The 15302-nt window shown below is 31.7% G+C and overlaps 1 protein-coding gene and 1 non-coding gene across 2 annotated transcripts; both read right to left on the bottom strand.

The window, feature by feature from the left end:
* Positions 1–606: 606 nt before the first annotated feature.
* Positions 607–679, bottom strand: TRNAE-CUC (transfer RNA glutamic acid (anticodon CUC)). Its single transcript has one exon. It is a non-coding gene; the product is annotated as a tRNA-Glu (tRNA).
* Positions 680–7841: 7162 nt separating this feature from the next.
* LOC108488046 (uncharacterized) lies at positions 7842–13410 on the bottom strand. The gene is made up of 5 exons (XM_053019920.1): positions 13342–13410; positions 9295–9383; positions 8769–8964; positions 8489–8499; positions 7842–8169 (listed from the first exon to the last, which is right to left on the bottom strand). Exons 1-5 carry the CDS (start codon positions 13408–13410, stop codon positions 7842–7844), a joined length of 693 nt encoding a protein of 230 aa, XP_052875880.1.
* Positions 13411–15302: the final 1892 nt, after the last annotated feature.

The raw sequence follows: 15302 nt of genomic DNA, 5'->3' as shown, positions 1-15302 counted from the left end.
AAGAGTAAAAAGGAAAAATCCCAATTACTTTTGGTCATAATATGAAAAAGGTTAAATATGCTATTAGTCTCTGTATGTATTTAGAATTTTATATTTAGTCCCTATGCTTTAAAAGTAAAAATTTCAATCCTTTTATTTTCTGATTTAAACATTCTAGTCCTATAACTATCATGTTTGTAAATTCTGTCATAATTTATCAATTTAAATGTTTATTTTTGTTAATCATATGCAATATTACATGAAACTGTCTAATCAACATGTCATGATAAATTTTGGCGTAAAATATTAATAATGTTATAAGGATTAACTTGTTTAGTTATTCATATGCCTAATGTTATATGAGGCAATCTAATCAACATGTCATGACAAATTTTGGTAGAAAATACTAATAATGTTACATGGATTACATTTTCAATTTTGTCCAAGTACAAGGACTAAAAAAACATTTATGCAATATGAAATGAGGCAGTGTAATTAACATCTCATGGCAAAATTTGGCAGAAAATACTAATGATGTTACAGGAACTAAATTTTAAAGTTTGTCTAAGTACAGGGACTAACAAAACGTTTTAACCTTTAAAAAACTTCAAAAAATAGAAAATAAAATTCCGTTGCCGGGACTTGAACCCGGGTCTCTCGGGTGAGAGCCGAGTATCCTAACCACCTAGACTACAACGGAATGTTGTTGCAAGAGTGATATTTATAAATTTATTTAAACTAGTTAAATTGAAAACTAGGGTTTAACCAGTTTGACTTCCAATCAATTTTTAAAATTCACATAATTTGGTCCCTATAATGTTATTATTAAACCCGCACTGCTAACATTGTTGGTTGCTACTGTTAAAGTGATACATTGAATTTTTTAAAACAAATTGGTTGAACATAGTTTATTGGATTTTCCCTAATTGCATCACTAAATAACAATAAAAAAATATTTACATAATTATTTTAATGGTAGTATTATCAATTTAGACTTGCTGACGATCTTACAAAAGTAGAGGACTGGACCATATCAAATCAAAGTGGAAGGATTAAACTAAAAATTCTAGCATGGCTAGAGACTAAAATCATAAATTAGACTTCTTAAAAACAACAAATAAAACCAAATAGATCAACAAAGCTTACTAATCATACGAAGAGGTAAACCAGAAGATCCAATAGAAAGTAATGGCAAGTAATTAAAATGATAGAAAGTATGTAACTATGGTGACTAAAATGATTAAAGTGTGTAACGACAATGATCATAGTGGATGTACAACTCAATCCTTGTCCGGGCCCAATATAACCTCACAGCCTGAATACCAAAACTAAAATAAAACCTAACACTACCCAAAACCCAACCTATCCTAACCCAATTACCTCAGCCCAAACCTTAAAGAATTAAACCCAAACCCACCAGCCCAAATACAACCCAAAATCAGAAAAAAGAAGAAAAAGAAAAAACCCTAATCTATTCACCCTAGGCATCGCCGACGTCCCATCGCCCCATGCCAGTCACCTGCTCCACTTGCTCCACTGCCCATGTCAGCACCGCCCACTTGCCTGCAAAGATTAAAAGAAGAGGGGACAGATAATAGTATAGAAATCATGTAAAATGGCTATAAAAAGCCAGATCTAGTACCCTTGTAACATTGGGCATTTGGTGATAAATAAAAAAGCAACATTTGATTTTAAACACACAAGCAAGAACAGAGACCACAGCAATATCAAAAGCAGAAAATAGTCCAAACAGAGAATCAAAATCTAATAGCCCAAGGTGATTTTGTTTGATTATTATCGTTTTTTTCTTTCTTTTTTTTAAAAACCTATTTACCCACATACACACATATATTATAAATACACTTTAAAACGAAAAAAAGAGGAAGATTTTTACCTCCGTTCCCCGTGCACGGCGGTCGCCGGCGGAGAAGACGCTGCGGAGGGCGGTGGCGGTTCACCGGAGTGCTGGCCGGACCAAGGCACTTGCAGAAAGAAATGAGAGAAGAAAGAAATGTTTTTTTGAAGCAAAGTGAAAAGTGAAATATTTAAAAAAAAATCTGCCTTAAATAGCCGATCAAAACGATGTCGTTTTGGTCGGCCTTCCTAATGCCAAAACGACGCCATTTCACGTGACCCGTGTGAGACCCGACCCGATACCTGAGGGTCCGTGTGTTTTGGACTAAGGGTATATTTACCCATTTAGTCCTTCCTCTTTTCGGCGTGCTTCAATCCTGTTCCTTTTCTTTTTTAAATTTTACCATTAGATTTTATTCTATTTTCATTTTGATCCTCCTTTTTTTTTTTAGGCTTCCTGGAAAGCTGCGTTTTGGGGGGAGGGAATAATTTCCCTTTTGATCCCTGCCCTTTCGCACGCAATTCATTTTAGCCCTTCAGTCTACACTTCTCTATCTTTACTTTTAAAATTTATACCTAAACCTTCCTTTTTTATATAATTTAGCCCTTTTTTGATATCTTAATTAAATTAATTAATCTAAGATGTTTGCATTATTATTATATTTACCATTAGCATTATTTTCATTACTATTACATTTTATTAATTATATTATTATAGGGGTTATATTATCAGTATTATTCTTACTACGGTTATTATTACTATTACCATTATATTCATTAACATATTATTATTTTTACTATACTATTATTATTCCTTTTCTTTACTTACTAATATTATTGATATTAATATATATTAATGTATTGTCATTATCATTATTATTATTATTTTCATTATATTTATACTTATATTTATTTTATTCTAACACCATTTTATTATTATTATTTTATATATGTATACATATCCTTTTATTATTGTTTTTTATATACATATATTTTAAATATTATTACCGTTATTATTATGACTTAACATATGGTTATAATTACTTTTATTTTGATATTCTCCTATTATTATCATCTTATTGTTAAACTAATTAATTTCACATAGTTATTATATTATACACCTTCCTTTTTATATTTATTTACTTATTACTTCATTACTAATTAATTTAACTTACTATTATCATTATTATTTATCGTTATTATAAATATATTGTTTTTTTCTTATTAATGTTTTCACTTTATTATTATTACTAGTTTTCAACATGTTACTAGATTAATTAGTTTTATATAGTCGTTATTATGTTATTATAGATATGCTCTCCACATTTGCTCATATTATTACTAGTACTGTTATCATCATTATTTATCACCTTATTATTCTTATTACTACTATTAAATTATTATTATTATATTTCACCTATTATTCTTTAAATACACTTATTTAGTTTTTATTCCTTACTCACATTATATATATCATTTATTTGTAGATACACACACATACATATATATAAAAATATATATATATATATATATATATATATATATCTTCATATTTCGTTTTAAAATTTAAAAGTACTTATTACTTGTATTGCTACTATTAATATTATCATTGCTATACTATCGCTTTTAGTTTTACATAATGATTGTTTATTTATTACTAATTTTTTTAATTTCAAATATTTTAGCATAATTATTATTTTCTTTTCTGTTTTTATTTCGTTTCTTCATTTATTTATTTTTCAACTCTTATTATTATCATTCATATTTGCTTCTATGTTTATTCTGTTATGCCTGTCAATATCAAAATTTGAATTTATTTATGCATTCTTTATTATCTCATTTTATTGCAACTTATGTTACGTTAACCTTGCCCCGAAGAAAATAATTTTTTCATAAAGAGCGATACTCCGTACTTGGAATTTCGAGAAAATCGTGCATTAACTTACTGGGTTTCGATTCTTCTCATCTTACCTAAATAACGGAATATTCTTTTAAATCACAATACGAGTTTTAAAAAATGCTTATTTTCGGAGATACGAGGTGTGGTGCCCTAACTTACCGGGTATGACATTTTGTTACTTCGAAATAAGATTTTTCGCATATAAAGGCAATATTCGGTGTTCAGAAATTCGAGAAAACGTGTCCTAACTTACTGGGTTTCGATTTTCTTCGTTCACCCTAACTAACCGAATATCTTTTTGAAAAGTAGTTAAAATACACGGATTTTTAAGTAAAAGGCAAGTTCATTCTCAAAAGTTCGAGATGTTGTGTCCTAACTCACTGGATATGACATTTTGTTGCTTCGAAACGAGAAGGTCTTTAACGTTTGAATGTTTTTTACAAAAAGAAGGATCGTATTTCAAAGTCTTTCAATTTTTTTTTAATTTTCAACACTAAGACACTAATTAATCAGCTAGGTACCAATTTTTGGGCGTTACGAGGGTGCTAATCCTTCCTCGTGCGTAACCGACTCCCGAGCCCATCTTTCTGAATTTCGTGGACCAAAATCGTTGTTTAAATAAATCAAACTACTTATTAAAAACAACCACTTGTACAAGGTGACCCGATCACACATTAACAAAAAAGATTGGTGGCGACTCCCATTTTTTATTTTCATTTCCAAAACTTAAGTCGATTCCCGTTTTTCAAAAAATAGTTTCGACAATGTAAACTCTTTTTTCAATGCTCAAAAAAAAAGTTTATGAAAGTTAGATAACTAACTGTATAGTTTACCCCATATATAGTGTAATATCAATTATTTTGACAAAAACTACTTTGGTAAATTTGGAGTTAACCTTTAGACGAAACTTTATATAGAAACTATTTATCTAAACATTGTAAAAAGGCAACTATTTGACCATACAACATTAAGATATTTGGAGGTAATTAATTTTTTGAATGTCTAAATAATTGGTAAGTTCTCAAGCCCACAATAGATCCAACTTAGTAGTCTCATGGCAACCAGTGTGAAGCTGGTCTTTGGCCTCCACCGACATCTTAGTGTAAGTTGACACTTTCATTGTCCTTTTAGCCAACTACTATCTTGCTCCACCTCATCGTCACTAATTGAAGATCTAGTCCTCTTCTTATCCCCTTCCCCTATTAACTCAAATATCCATTTTAGCATATTGGTTCAGTGTTCGAGACCATCAAGGGAATTGGATCATCAGATCTTTCAAGCATATCCCACCTACCAACAACGTTCAGGCAAAGCTATGAGCCCTTAAAGACGGACTTCAATTAGCCAAAGACTCAAGCCTAGTTGATATTGTGATTGAAACCACAAATATTCAATTAATGTCCAATAATATCTCTTCTAATATTATTCTTTCCCTTTTGATTGAAGAGTGCAAAATGGTTTATCGATTTTTTACTATTAAACTTCTTTAACATATCTTTCGTGAAATGAATAAATGCACTGTTATATTAGTTCGACTAGGGAGTAATTTTCAACCTCTTTCTCTTCGGATGGTTCTTACATTTTTTTTTTCATTTAATGTCAGTACTACTCCTAATAGTTTAGACCATTTTTACTAGTTGATAAGTAGGGGTGTATTATATATCGAACTTTTGACTCTTATAATGTGTTTATGACTCTAATTCTCTTTTAGACTAAAACAAATTATTGTCACAAATTCGACTTACCATTTTAATCCAACCCTTATTCAATTAAATTAACATAATCAATTTAACCAAAATCAATAAAATAAAAAAATGTATCGTTTAAATCGATTTGAATTAACTTTCACACAGCCCTCACCAAACAGTGACGGGAAGGGGAAGAACATAGTCAATGTAGAGCCGTAGTTTTCATAAATCCCCCAATTCATTGAATCCTAACACAGCCGCATTTGCGTAACACTCTCCAATTTTCCTTCGGTTTTAATTAAAGACTTTAATCTTCCCGTTTCTTCAGCTGAACTTTTTTTGTTTCATTTTTTTTAAAACGTTGAATTGTGTGGTCTGATGATGTATGCATTGAAATTCCCATCTATCAAATGATTTTCATATTTAGAGTACGTTTGGTTCACTGTAATGAAATAGAGCTGCAATTGAATAGAGCTGTAATGGAATAAAACTGTAATGGAATAGAGTTGTAATCAGTAATTCAACTATTTGGTTGAATGGAATGGAATAAAACTGTAATAGTATTCTTGTGTTTGATTGAATAGAATGATGTTGTAATAGAATAAGAAAAAAAATTAAAATGACCAAAATACCCTTAGCGAAATTTTTTAGGTAGATGATTATTGTTATTATTATTAAATTTTAATAAGATTATTATTAAAAATAATTTAATAAAATAATAAATAATTTAATCATATTTTAACATAATTATTACTAAATATAATTTAATAAAATAATATATAATTTAATAAAATTCTTAATATAATTATTATTATATGAATTAAAAAATCATAAATATAATACTATAAAATAATATATAATCTACTTTATTATTTTTAAACTGCACTACATAATGTGCTAAAATATCATTAGTGAAAAAATAATTTGATTATTCTACAATAAAAATAAAATATAAGAAGTAATAAATAACTTGAGAATTATATTTCACATCCAAACATAATATTCATATGTTCTTGGGAATGTTTCTCGAATAATTTTCAAGATTGGAATACTACAATATTTTTTTCTCTAGAAGTCGTTAATGAGATAATACAATATTTTTTCTCTAGAAATCATTCACTATAAGATTGGAATACTACAATTTTTTTCTCTAAAAATCACCATTGTAAAAGGACATGATTGAATGTGCAAAGGTTTTGCAATCCATCCCTAGGTTAAAGTAATGCGTTAATGAGATAACTTGATATCCTTAAATATTCTATTCAGTTTCCCATAGTTTTCATATTTAATTCAACCACCAAAAAAAAAGGGGGGAAAAAAAGAGAAACTATATATAAATAAGACAACAAATGAGTGTATGATAGGAGCTGGTATTTACATTGAAAAGATTACAAAATAACATCATCAGTTTGCCCCAAAATGTGATTCTACCCAGATTCGCCTCTCATCACTCTAATCAATAGAACATTTTAATAGCATCCAAAAGATGAATAAAAAAAGGCTGCCAAGACAAAAAAAAAGGCATTGTAATAAGCAACCAAAACAACTGTTGAAAATGCTTCTTGTCATTTGTAACACGAGTAGTAACAAGGAAAAATCAACCGACTTGAATAAGATGAAGCAAATTGGCATTGATGAGATATTACTTCTCATGTGCCAACATTGGGAGTTGGAGTTGATATAGGAGCACCAAGTGAATTTCTCCATTGGTCACATGCTGAGCATTTATCCAATTTCACACTGTTTTCCAAGGTGCAAAACTTGCAAGACCAAAATTTGTACTTGGTGCCAATGTCTCTGGGCCTTTCCATGCAGCAAAGCTTGCATATTGGGGCTAATGGCTGCAATGTTTTCATATCAATGATATGCAAAGTAAGTTTCCAAGAGGGGGCATTAATACATATATATATATATATATATATATATATATTTCTCCAGTTCAGGAGGCAAACAAGTAACACAAAGTATCTCTCACTGTAAAAAAAAAAAAAAAAAGCAAACATGGTCCATACCAATATTAATATATCATGGCCTGTGGAGCTCAAAAAGCACAAATTCATGATTCTTAAGAACAACCAAAGCGAAAAATATGTGGGCCAAATACCATACAGGATAAGGATATACAACTCAAAAACAGGACCAAGCATGCCAGCGTGAACATTATCAATATAAATATCAAAATGTTTTAGCCCATAAAATACAATATAAAACATGAACATATGTGTTAAACAACATGATATCCCTTTATAAGCAAAGTATTTAAATGAAATGATATTGGTGCATGAAACACTTCTGGATTCAATAAAGTGCATGATTGGCACTCCTACACATGATTACTCCTTAATTTTCGGAGAATCATCATTAAGCATGGGGCAGAAGTGACATTTGAACTAGATTGGTGAGGTATAAGGTTATTGGATTTACAACCGTTTAGGAGATTTGGCACCTTCATTGATAGAAGATCTAGATACGGGAGGGGTAGTTAAATCCACAAAGCTAGATTCCGGTTTATCTTGCCCATGGCTTTGTTTAAGAGAGGTTCCACCAAAAGCATGTCTGCTGGAAACATCATTGATACTCAATCTCTCTCCTCCTTGATCCAAGTCCAAATGATCCTGCAGAGTATCAGCATAGCTTTCTTCATCAGTAATGTCAGAGCAATGGGAACCACACCAGATATCATCCTGCAATCTCCTTTCAGTAGCCATTGCAACTGCTTGTATAGGACTAAGCGCATCCCTAATGGTGCTGTCACCACCAAGACATTAAAACCAGCTAGCATGTGCTACTTAAATATAGATTCTCCAAATTATCTTCATATATCAAGATCTTTAGGATACCTAAGATAAAAATAAAGGCGCATTTCTTAAAACCTTAACTAACCCCTATTTAATTGTAATAATTCCAGAAACATAAGTAAATAGACAACAATGAGGAAACATGCAGAAAGAGCACTGATTGAGCAAAGATCAGTCCAATTTTCCAAGTAAGACATGCATCCCAAATGGATTAAAACTAACATAAGGCTCAAATACATTGTAACCAATAATCAAATTATTCAACTAACATAAGCTCTCCCTTTTTCCGCATAGATAATGTTTAATCGTGAATCCATATATAGGCACATCCTGAGAACCTCCAGTCACACCTAATAATGCTTTCTTAATGATTTGATCCTCACATGCCAGAATCTTTTATTTGATGGGCTTATATGGTTCTAACACAATAGCACGATCTTAAACAAGTCTTAACAGGAAAATTAGTAATATAGACATGAACCATCTATGAAACAACATTTGGCACTGGAAAATGATGATTAGGGACTATCTAAAAGAATGGAAATGGACCTTTCTAAGCTCATCCCAGAGCTTGTAAAAATTAGCATTATGAGGACCATGAGCATTATGGCAAAGCTCGTGAAGCATTGTATCAAGAACTTGATCGAAGGGATGAAAATCCCAATCCCGGTTCGGTCTTCGTAGCCTTAACTTCACGTGGATGCCAGCTCCCACATTCAGCCCAAGCAAAGCTGGATTATTCGGACTATCAATATGAAAAAAAAAAAATCAAAACTAAATTCAGTATAATTTTTTAAAGTCAAGCCAAAGTAACTCCTAATATGATAACTCAAAGCATGCAAACACTTCACAATTCTTTCAATGCATTATTTGCCTTCGGCATCATGCTTCAGCATTGATAAAACACATCTCAATGCCATAAAAGAAAAGCGCTTGAATTTCAGTAGTATAACCGTAAATACCTATTCTTCCATCAATCATAATTGAAGAAAAAGAATTCAGCACAATTGAAGAAAAAAATCATTCTCTTTAACAGAATAAAAGATACAAAAATGAATAAAATTGATCAAAATACCAGAATGCTGAGAGGAGCTTGACCCTCCATTTATGCTTACGCATAATGGGTTGAACTTGTTTGGCTATTTTCTCTAAGATTTTTTTTGGCTTCTTGTAACACCCCGTACCCGAGACCGTTACCGGAGTCGAACACGAGGTGCTAACCGACTAATTCATTTACTCGCACAGTCCAATTAAAAATTTTCCAGACGACTGGCTAACTGCATCACTGTCACCTTAAAAATCATAACTTGAGTTCCACAACTTGAAAATCAGATTCGTAATTTTTCCCCGAAACTAGACTCATATTTCCATCTACATATTTTTTTTTTTGAATTTTTGGTCGGGCCAATTATTACAGTTTATTAGTTAAAGTCTCCCCCATTCCAGGGTTCGACTACACTGACCTTCATGCATTACGAATTGGATATCTCCCTGTACAGGGATTCAATACTGATGCCGTTTCTTTCTATAGAAACTAGACTCAAAAAGGAATCTATACATATATGGCATGACTTCTAAATGTCTCTGGTTAATTTATAATGAATTTCCAAAGTCAGATCAGGGGATCCAGAAACTGTTCTGGCCCTGTCTCACGAAAACTTTAACATCTCATAATATAATGTTCATATGAACGTTTCGTTACTTTCCTATGAAAATAGATTCATCAAGGTTCGATTACATAATTTATTCGCTATTTAATTCCATTCCTACTATTTTTAGAGATTTTTCACATCCACATCACTGCTGCTGCCAGCATTTATTTTTAAGGTAAACTTTACCTATTTCATGATCCTCCATGGATCAACTAGAGTTTGTCATACATATACCAAAAGTGATCATGAATAACCATTCCCATGACTAACCGTTACCAACATTTCCATACCTCTCGATGGACGACATACAAAATGATTACAATGCTATGATCAAAGTATACTTAAAGCCATTTTCGCATGGCTTATATACATTAACCAAAATATCCTCCCGCTACTAGTCTATTCTATACATGCCATAAGATAATCCAAAACATAGCAGTACCAAACAGTGGATGGTGATAGTGTGACTGGTTGCTGACGATCCCCGAGCCTGTAGCTTCCAAATGAGATCTATAAAACAGAGGAAACAAAGTAAACGGAGTAAGCATTACAATGCTTAGTAAGTTTTAAGCAGTGTCAACAGATAACAACCAAATTATAACATAGTTGTTCGTATTTTTATTTCACTCTTCTTTCGGGCATACCATCCCTTTACCGAATATGCACATCTCAACATATATAGTAGGCAAATAAACTTTCACATAAAAGTGAGCTCATGTGACATAGATATATTGTATGATTTCACATAACCTCTCACACTGATCCGATGTCACATACTCATAGGAATAGTCTCATGGATTGCTCTCGTATGCATCACATAACTACCTTATGATTTAGTTCAAGTCAAGCTCACATATAAGCTTGGAGTACATACCTGTTTAACCTTTCGCACTGAATATATATTTATAAGCAATTCTTATTACGAAGTCTTATAGCTTTAACCTCTACTCGGATTATTGGCGAGACCTTTAGCTCAGACGAAATCTCCACACGAAGTCATCGGGTCTTACCCGGACATACGCTCCACACGTAGTCATCGGGTCATTAGAGCTCGGATATAGTACGAGCACGAAGCCTACGGTCATTAATCGGTGATAATATTCTCGCATAAAGCCTGCGGGGTTTTAACCCAGATATAGTACTAACACAATTGCCCTTCGGGACTTATCACATTTACACACTTCCACATCCATCACGTTGGCCACTAGGCCTTATCACATATATACACACTTTCACATTCATCACATCGGCCATTAGGCCTTATCACATATATACACACTTTCACATTCATCACATCGGCCATTAGGCCTTATCACATATATACACACTTTCTCATTCATCACATCGGCCATTAGGCCTTATCACATATATATATCTCATACATATTTCATATTTTTCTTGTACATCAATTTCAGCAATAGCTTATAAGCAACTCAAATAGTTTCATCAAAGTTTACAACAAAATCACATATTCACTACATGCAGTTTTCCTGAGCAACAGTCACTAAATTGTTTATAACTGGAGCTACAAAACTCAAAATCAATTGCCGTTAATTTTCCCGAATGTAGACTCACGTATCTTTCATCCATAAAATTTTCAGAATTTTAGGTGTGGCCAATCAATACCAGATTTTTCTTAAAGTTTCCCCTGTTTCACTGTTTGACTAATCTGACCACTCTTCACTACAAATCAAATTTCTCATTGTACAGAATTCAAAATGTGTTCTATTTGATTTCATTTAAAACTAGACTCATTAAGGAGTCTAAGCATATAAATCTTATCTTATAACCATTTTTGTACAAATTATAATGATTTTCCAAAAACAGAATAGGGGATTCCAGAGTCATTCTGACACTGTCCCACACAACTTTAAATATCTCTTTATAGGAAATTTCTTTGCTTCCACGGTCTCTTTTATAAGAAACTAGACCAACTGAGCTTTGATTACATATTTTATTCAGCCTATAATTCCACACCAACAATTTATAGTGATTTTCTAAAATCACATTACTGCTGCTGTCCAAGCAAATTATCACAATTTGCTCTTAAATTTCAAGTCCAAACACTTATGAACTTACCATTTGGGTTTAAGACATATCATGGCCACATCATATCTTATTAAATCAACTCATTATGTCCTATTATGATTGAATTTACTCAACGATTAATCGCTTAAAACTTACCTCGAAGTGGTTGACGACTAGATATCCACGGCTATTCGTTTACTTTCTCTTTTCCCTTATCCGACTTTGATCCTCTAGGCTCTTGAGCTAAATCAAACAATTTACTTCCCAATCAAACACAATCACACGGCATCCATATACATTTTAGAACCATTCTTAACATATTTACTACTCAAGCATGTAACTTAACAACTTAACCATTAGTTGCCGAACCACAAATAAAACATATTCATACGTCAATATCTCAAACCTTACCATAACAACCAATATGCAAGATATCACATATACATAACTTAGCTTATGAGAACATATGTATTACATCATAAACACATCTTTTACCAATTACCTCACTTAAGCCAACTTTTATAATCAACCACAAAGAAAAATATACCACAAATCACACTTCCAAAATGAGCTACCTCCATGGCGATTATACTTCATCATTAACATATCTCATTTTGAATCATATAATCAACATTTGTTCAAGACATCAAACCTCTTTAATTTCGCTATTACTAATATAAACATTCACAAATCATATTCTTAGGTAGACCGATTTCTTTCCATAACACATTCATCATCAATACATAGATGAAACAATCAAAATCCTTCCTTTATACCCTAGCCGAATGCTCCAATCATCCATCAAAATTACAAATTTTAGCATGGGCTAAGTAAGAACCATGATTATTTATCTAAAACAAGTTAAAAATTTCACCATTTGACATAATATACTAACCTTCTTAATGACTCAAGTGACCAAAATTCTTCCCTCCTTTGTTTCTTCTATTCGCCATGTTGAACAACCAAGAAAGAATTTTGTTTCTCCTCCCTTTCTCTAGTCACGGCAATGGGGGGAACATGGATGAGACAACTTTGTTCTCATCACCCTCCCATCCATTTCTTTATTACTAACCCTTTGTTTTATTCTTTCTCCCATAACACACTAACACAACATGTTTCCAACATGTTTCACCCCATAACATTTTGTCCATCCTCATGCTCATGGCGGCCACTACATATTAGGGGGAAAATTGACATGCAAGTCCTCCCTTTTGACTACATGCACTATTAGATCCTTGTAGATTAGCCTATCACATTTCAAAAGTGTCACACAAGTCCTTTTGACTAAATTCACATGCAATTTACTAAATCGAAGCTTAAAATTTTCGCACATTCATATTCACATATTTTAGACCATAAATATCACATCCAAATAATTTGGTGACTCGGTTTAGCGGTCCTGAAACCGCTTTCCGACTAGGGTCACTTTAGGGCTGTCACACTTCTTCTTCTCCAGGTTTCCTCTTCAATGCTTTAATTTCCCAGACCTTGTGCAAATCCCCCAAATTCATTTTCCTTTTTCAGATAATTTTGGGAAATATCAAAACCCTAATTCAAATTCCTGAAAGGTTAAAACTTTAGGGATGAATATGGTTAAGAAGGCTGGAAGGAAATGGGAAAAAGAACGAAAAAGAGAAAAGGCTCCAGATGTGAGGAAGGGAGAAGGGTAAAATTGAAACTGAGACACTCTGAATGGCTATTCTGTGGGTAAGGCGCCGAATGCTATTCAGCCTGTTTAGTGGGAATAGAAGCTGAATTGAATAAGGCTGTAATGGCATTACAGCCAACCAAACATTGGTTTGGTGGTGGACCCATTGAATTGGGCTGTAATCTATTCCTATTACACCCAACCAAACATAATGTTAGTGTGAGTTAAGATAAGCGGTACGATGTGATGTGTTTAGTTTATTTTTTGTCTCACGTTACAATATCGTTATAGTATTTAATCTCACCGTCATTGTTATTTTTACACTAATAGTAGATAAACGTACCACCCATTTAAATTCACACTTAAGCCTAAAACGGGCTGTATTGAATACATTTGCTTTGAAAAAGAAAACAAAAATTATCCAAACCCTCAATCTCTCGTCCTCCTACATTGACAATAATACTCATGCCATTCGAGCTAAAACTCAATCGGTAAAAAGTTTCTATACTTATTTGAACTAACTTGCTCCCAATAATTTATAAACCAAAATAAATAACGCAATCTTAAATTGTCATTGTTTACTTGTTTATAAAATTATCCTATTTATTTTGAAATGGATTAAATTATTTTTACTAGAGTAGACTAAATTACTTTTGATCCTATAGGAATCTTTTAAATATTTATTAAATTCACACCTACAATATAGGTGAAAAATAATTTATGTTATAAATATATCTATAAAAAAATTACATAAGAAAAAATAAGTCTTTTGTTGAAATGATGAAGTTAAAATAGTAAAGACCATGATTTATGCTATTGATAATAACCTTTCTAAACTTCGTTTAATACATAATTTAAACAAGCAAGTCTAGCAACTTAAGTTTTGACATGTCATGCTAGAGCATAATAGATTGACAAATTGCATTGCCAAAGTTATTACTAGCGATCATAACAGGTTATTGACTTTTAAAAACCCACCTGATCATGCTCGGTCATTATTTGAAAAAGATGCTTGTCGAGAAATGGTTAATATAAACTCCCATCAGCATTATTGTAGCTATAGTTCCTTGCACTAATTTATTTTCTACCAAAAAAAGAAAAGTAAAAACCATTCACGTATATATATTATATATAAAAAAGTCATAATATATTTATATTTTGTAAAATATTTCAGACATCAATTCAATATAGTATAGATTTTAAAATTATATAATATTAATTATAATCATATTTATATAATATTAATTATAATCATATTTATAATAATTATAAGTTACCTTAAATTTAAACAAAAGCGTGTGATACATAAAAATATATGAATATGGCATACAATATATATTTCATTGGCCATAATCTGTACTGAAACTGAGACAGCAGATTAAAATAATAACCTGAGGAGATAACCTTTAGCAACACAGCTGGATTAGAAAAGGAATGTATGAAATAGTATAAAAGTCCCAAAATACATTATTAGCTTAACAACATAATAAAAAAAAAATTAATTGATTTATTATTCAGCCAGCTTTCAATGTCCCTACACTTCTGATGTTTTCTTTATTTAATTCACCAATTCATGAACTACAGCAAGGATTTCGAGAGAAGAAGACATAGGCGTAATGATCGATTAAACCCCTAATGTTACTTATTTTTGACACTTTGATCCTAAACTTTTTTTTTTGGATTACTTTAATCTTTAACCTTTAAAAATTAGTCAAATTGCATGTTTTTGGATGGGAAAATTGATTGATCTGTTAA

This window comes from Gossypium arboreum, chromosome 10 (assembly GCF_025698485.1).
Source record: "Gossypium arboreum isolate Shixiya-1 chromosome 10, ASM2569848v2, whole genome shotgun sequence".
In the NCBI taxonomy this organism is placed as follows: Eukaryota; Viridiplantae; Streptophyta; class Magnoliopsida; order Malvales; family Malvaceae; genus Gossypium; species Gossypium arboreum.
Note: the sequence above shows the minus strand (reverse complement) of the source record. Positions and strands in the feature narration are given on the sequence as shown.

Excerpts from the sequence above, each read along its gene's own strand:
- LOC108488046 (XM_053019920.1), bottom strand. The coding sequence starts at position 13,410 with ATGAATTTGGGGGATTTGCACAAGGTCTGGGAAATTAAAGCATTGAAG. Across the intron at positions 9,384-13,341 it reads GGAAACCTGGAGAAGAAGAA|CCAAAAAAAATCTTAGAGAA; the intron begins GTGTGACAGCCC and ends TGTTACAAGAAG. Across the intron at positions 8,965-9,294 it reads AAGCTCCTCTCAGCATTCTG|TCCGAATAATCCAGCTTTGC; the intron begins GTATTTTGATCA and ends TCATATTGATAG.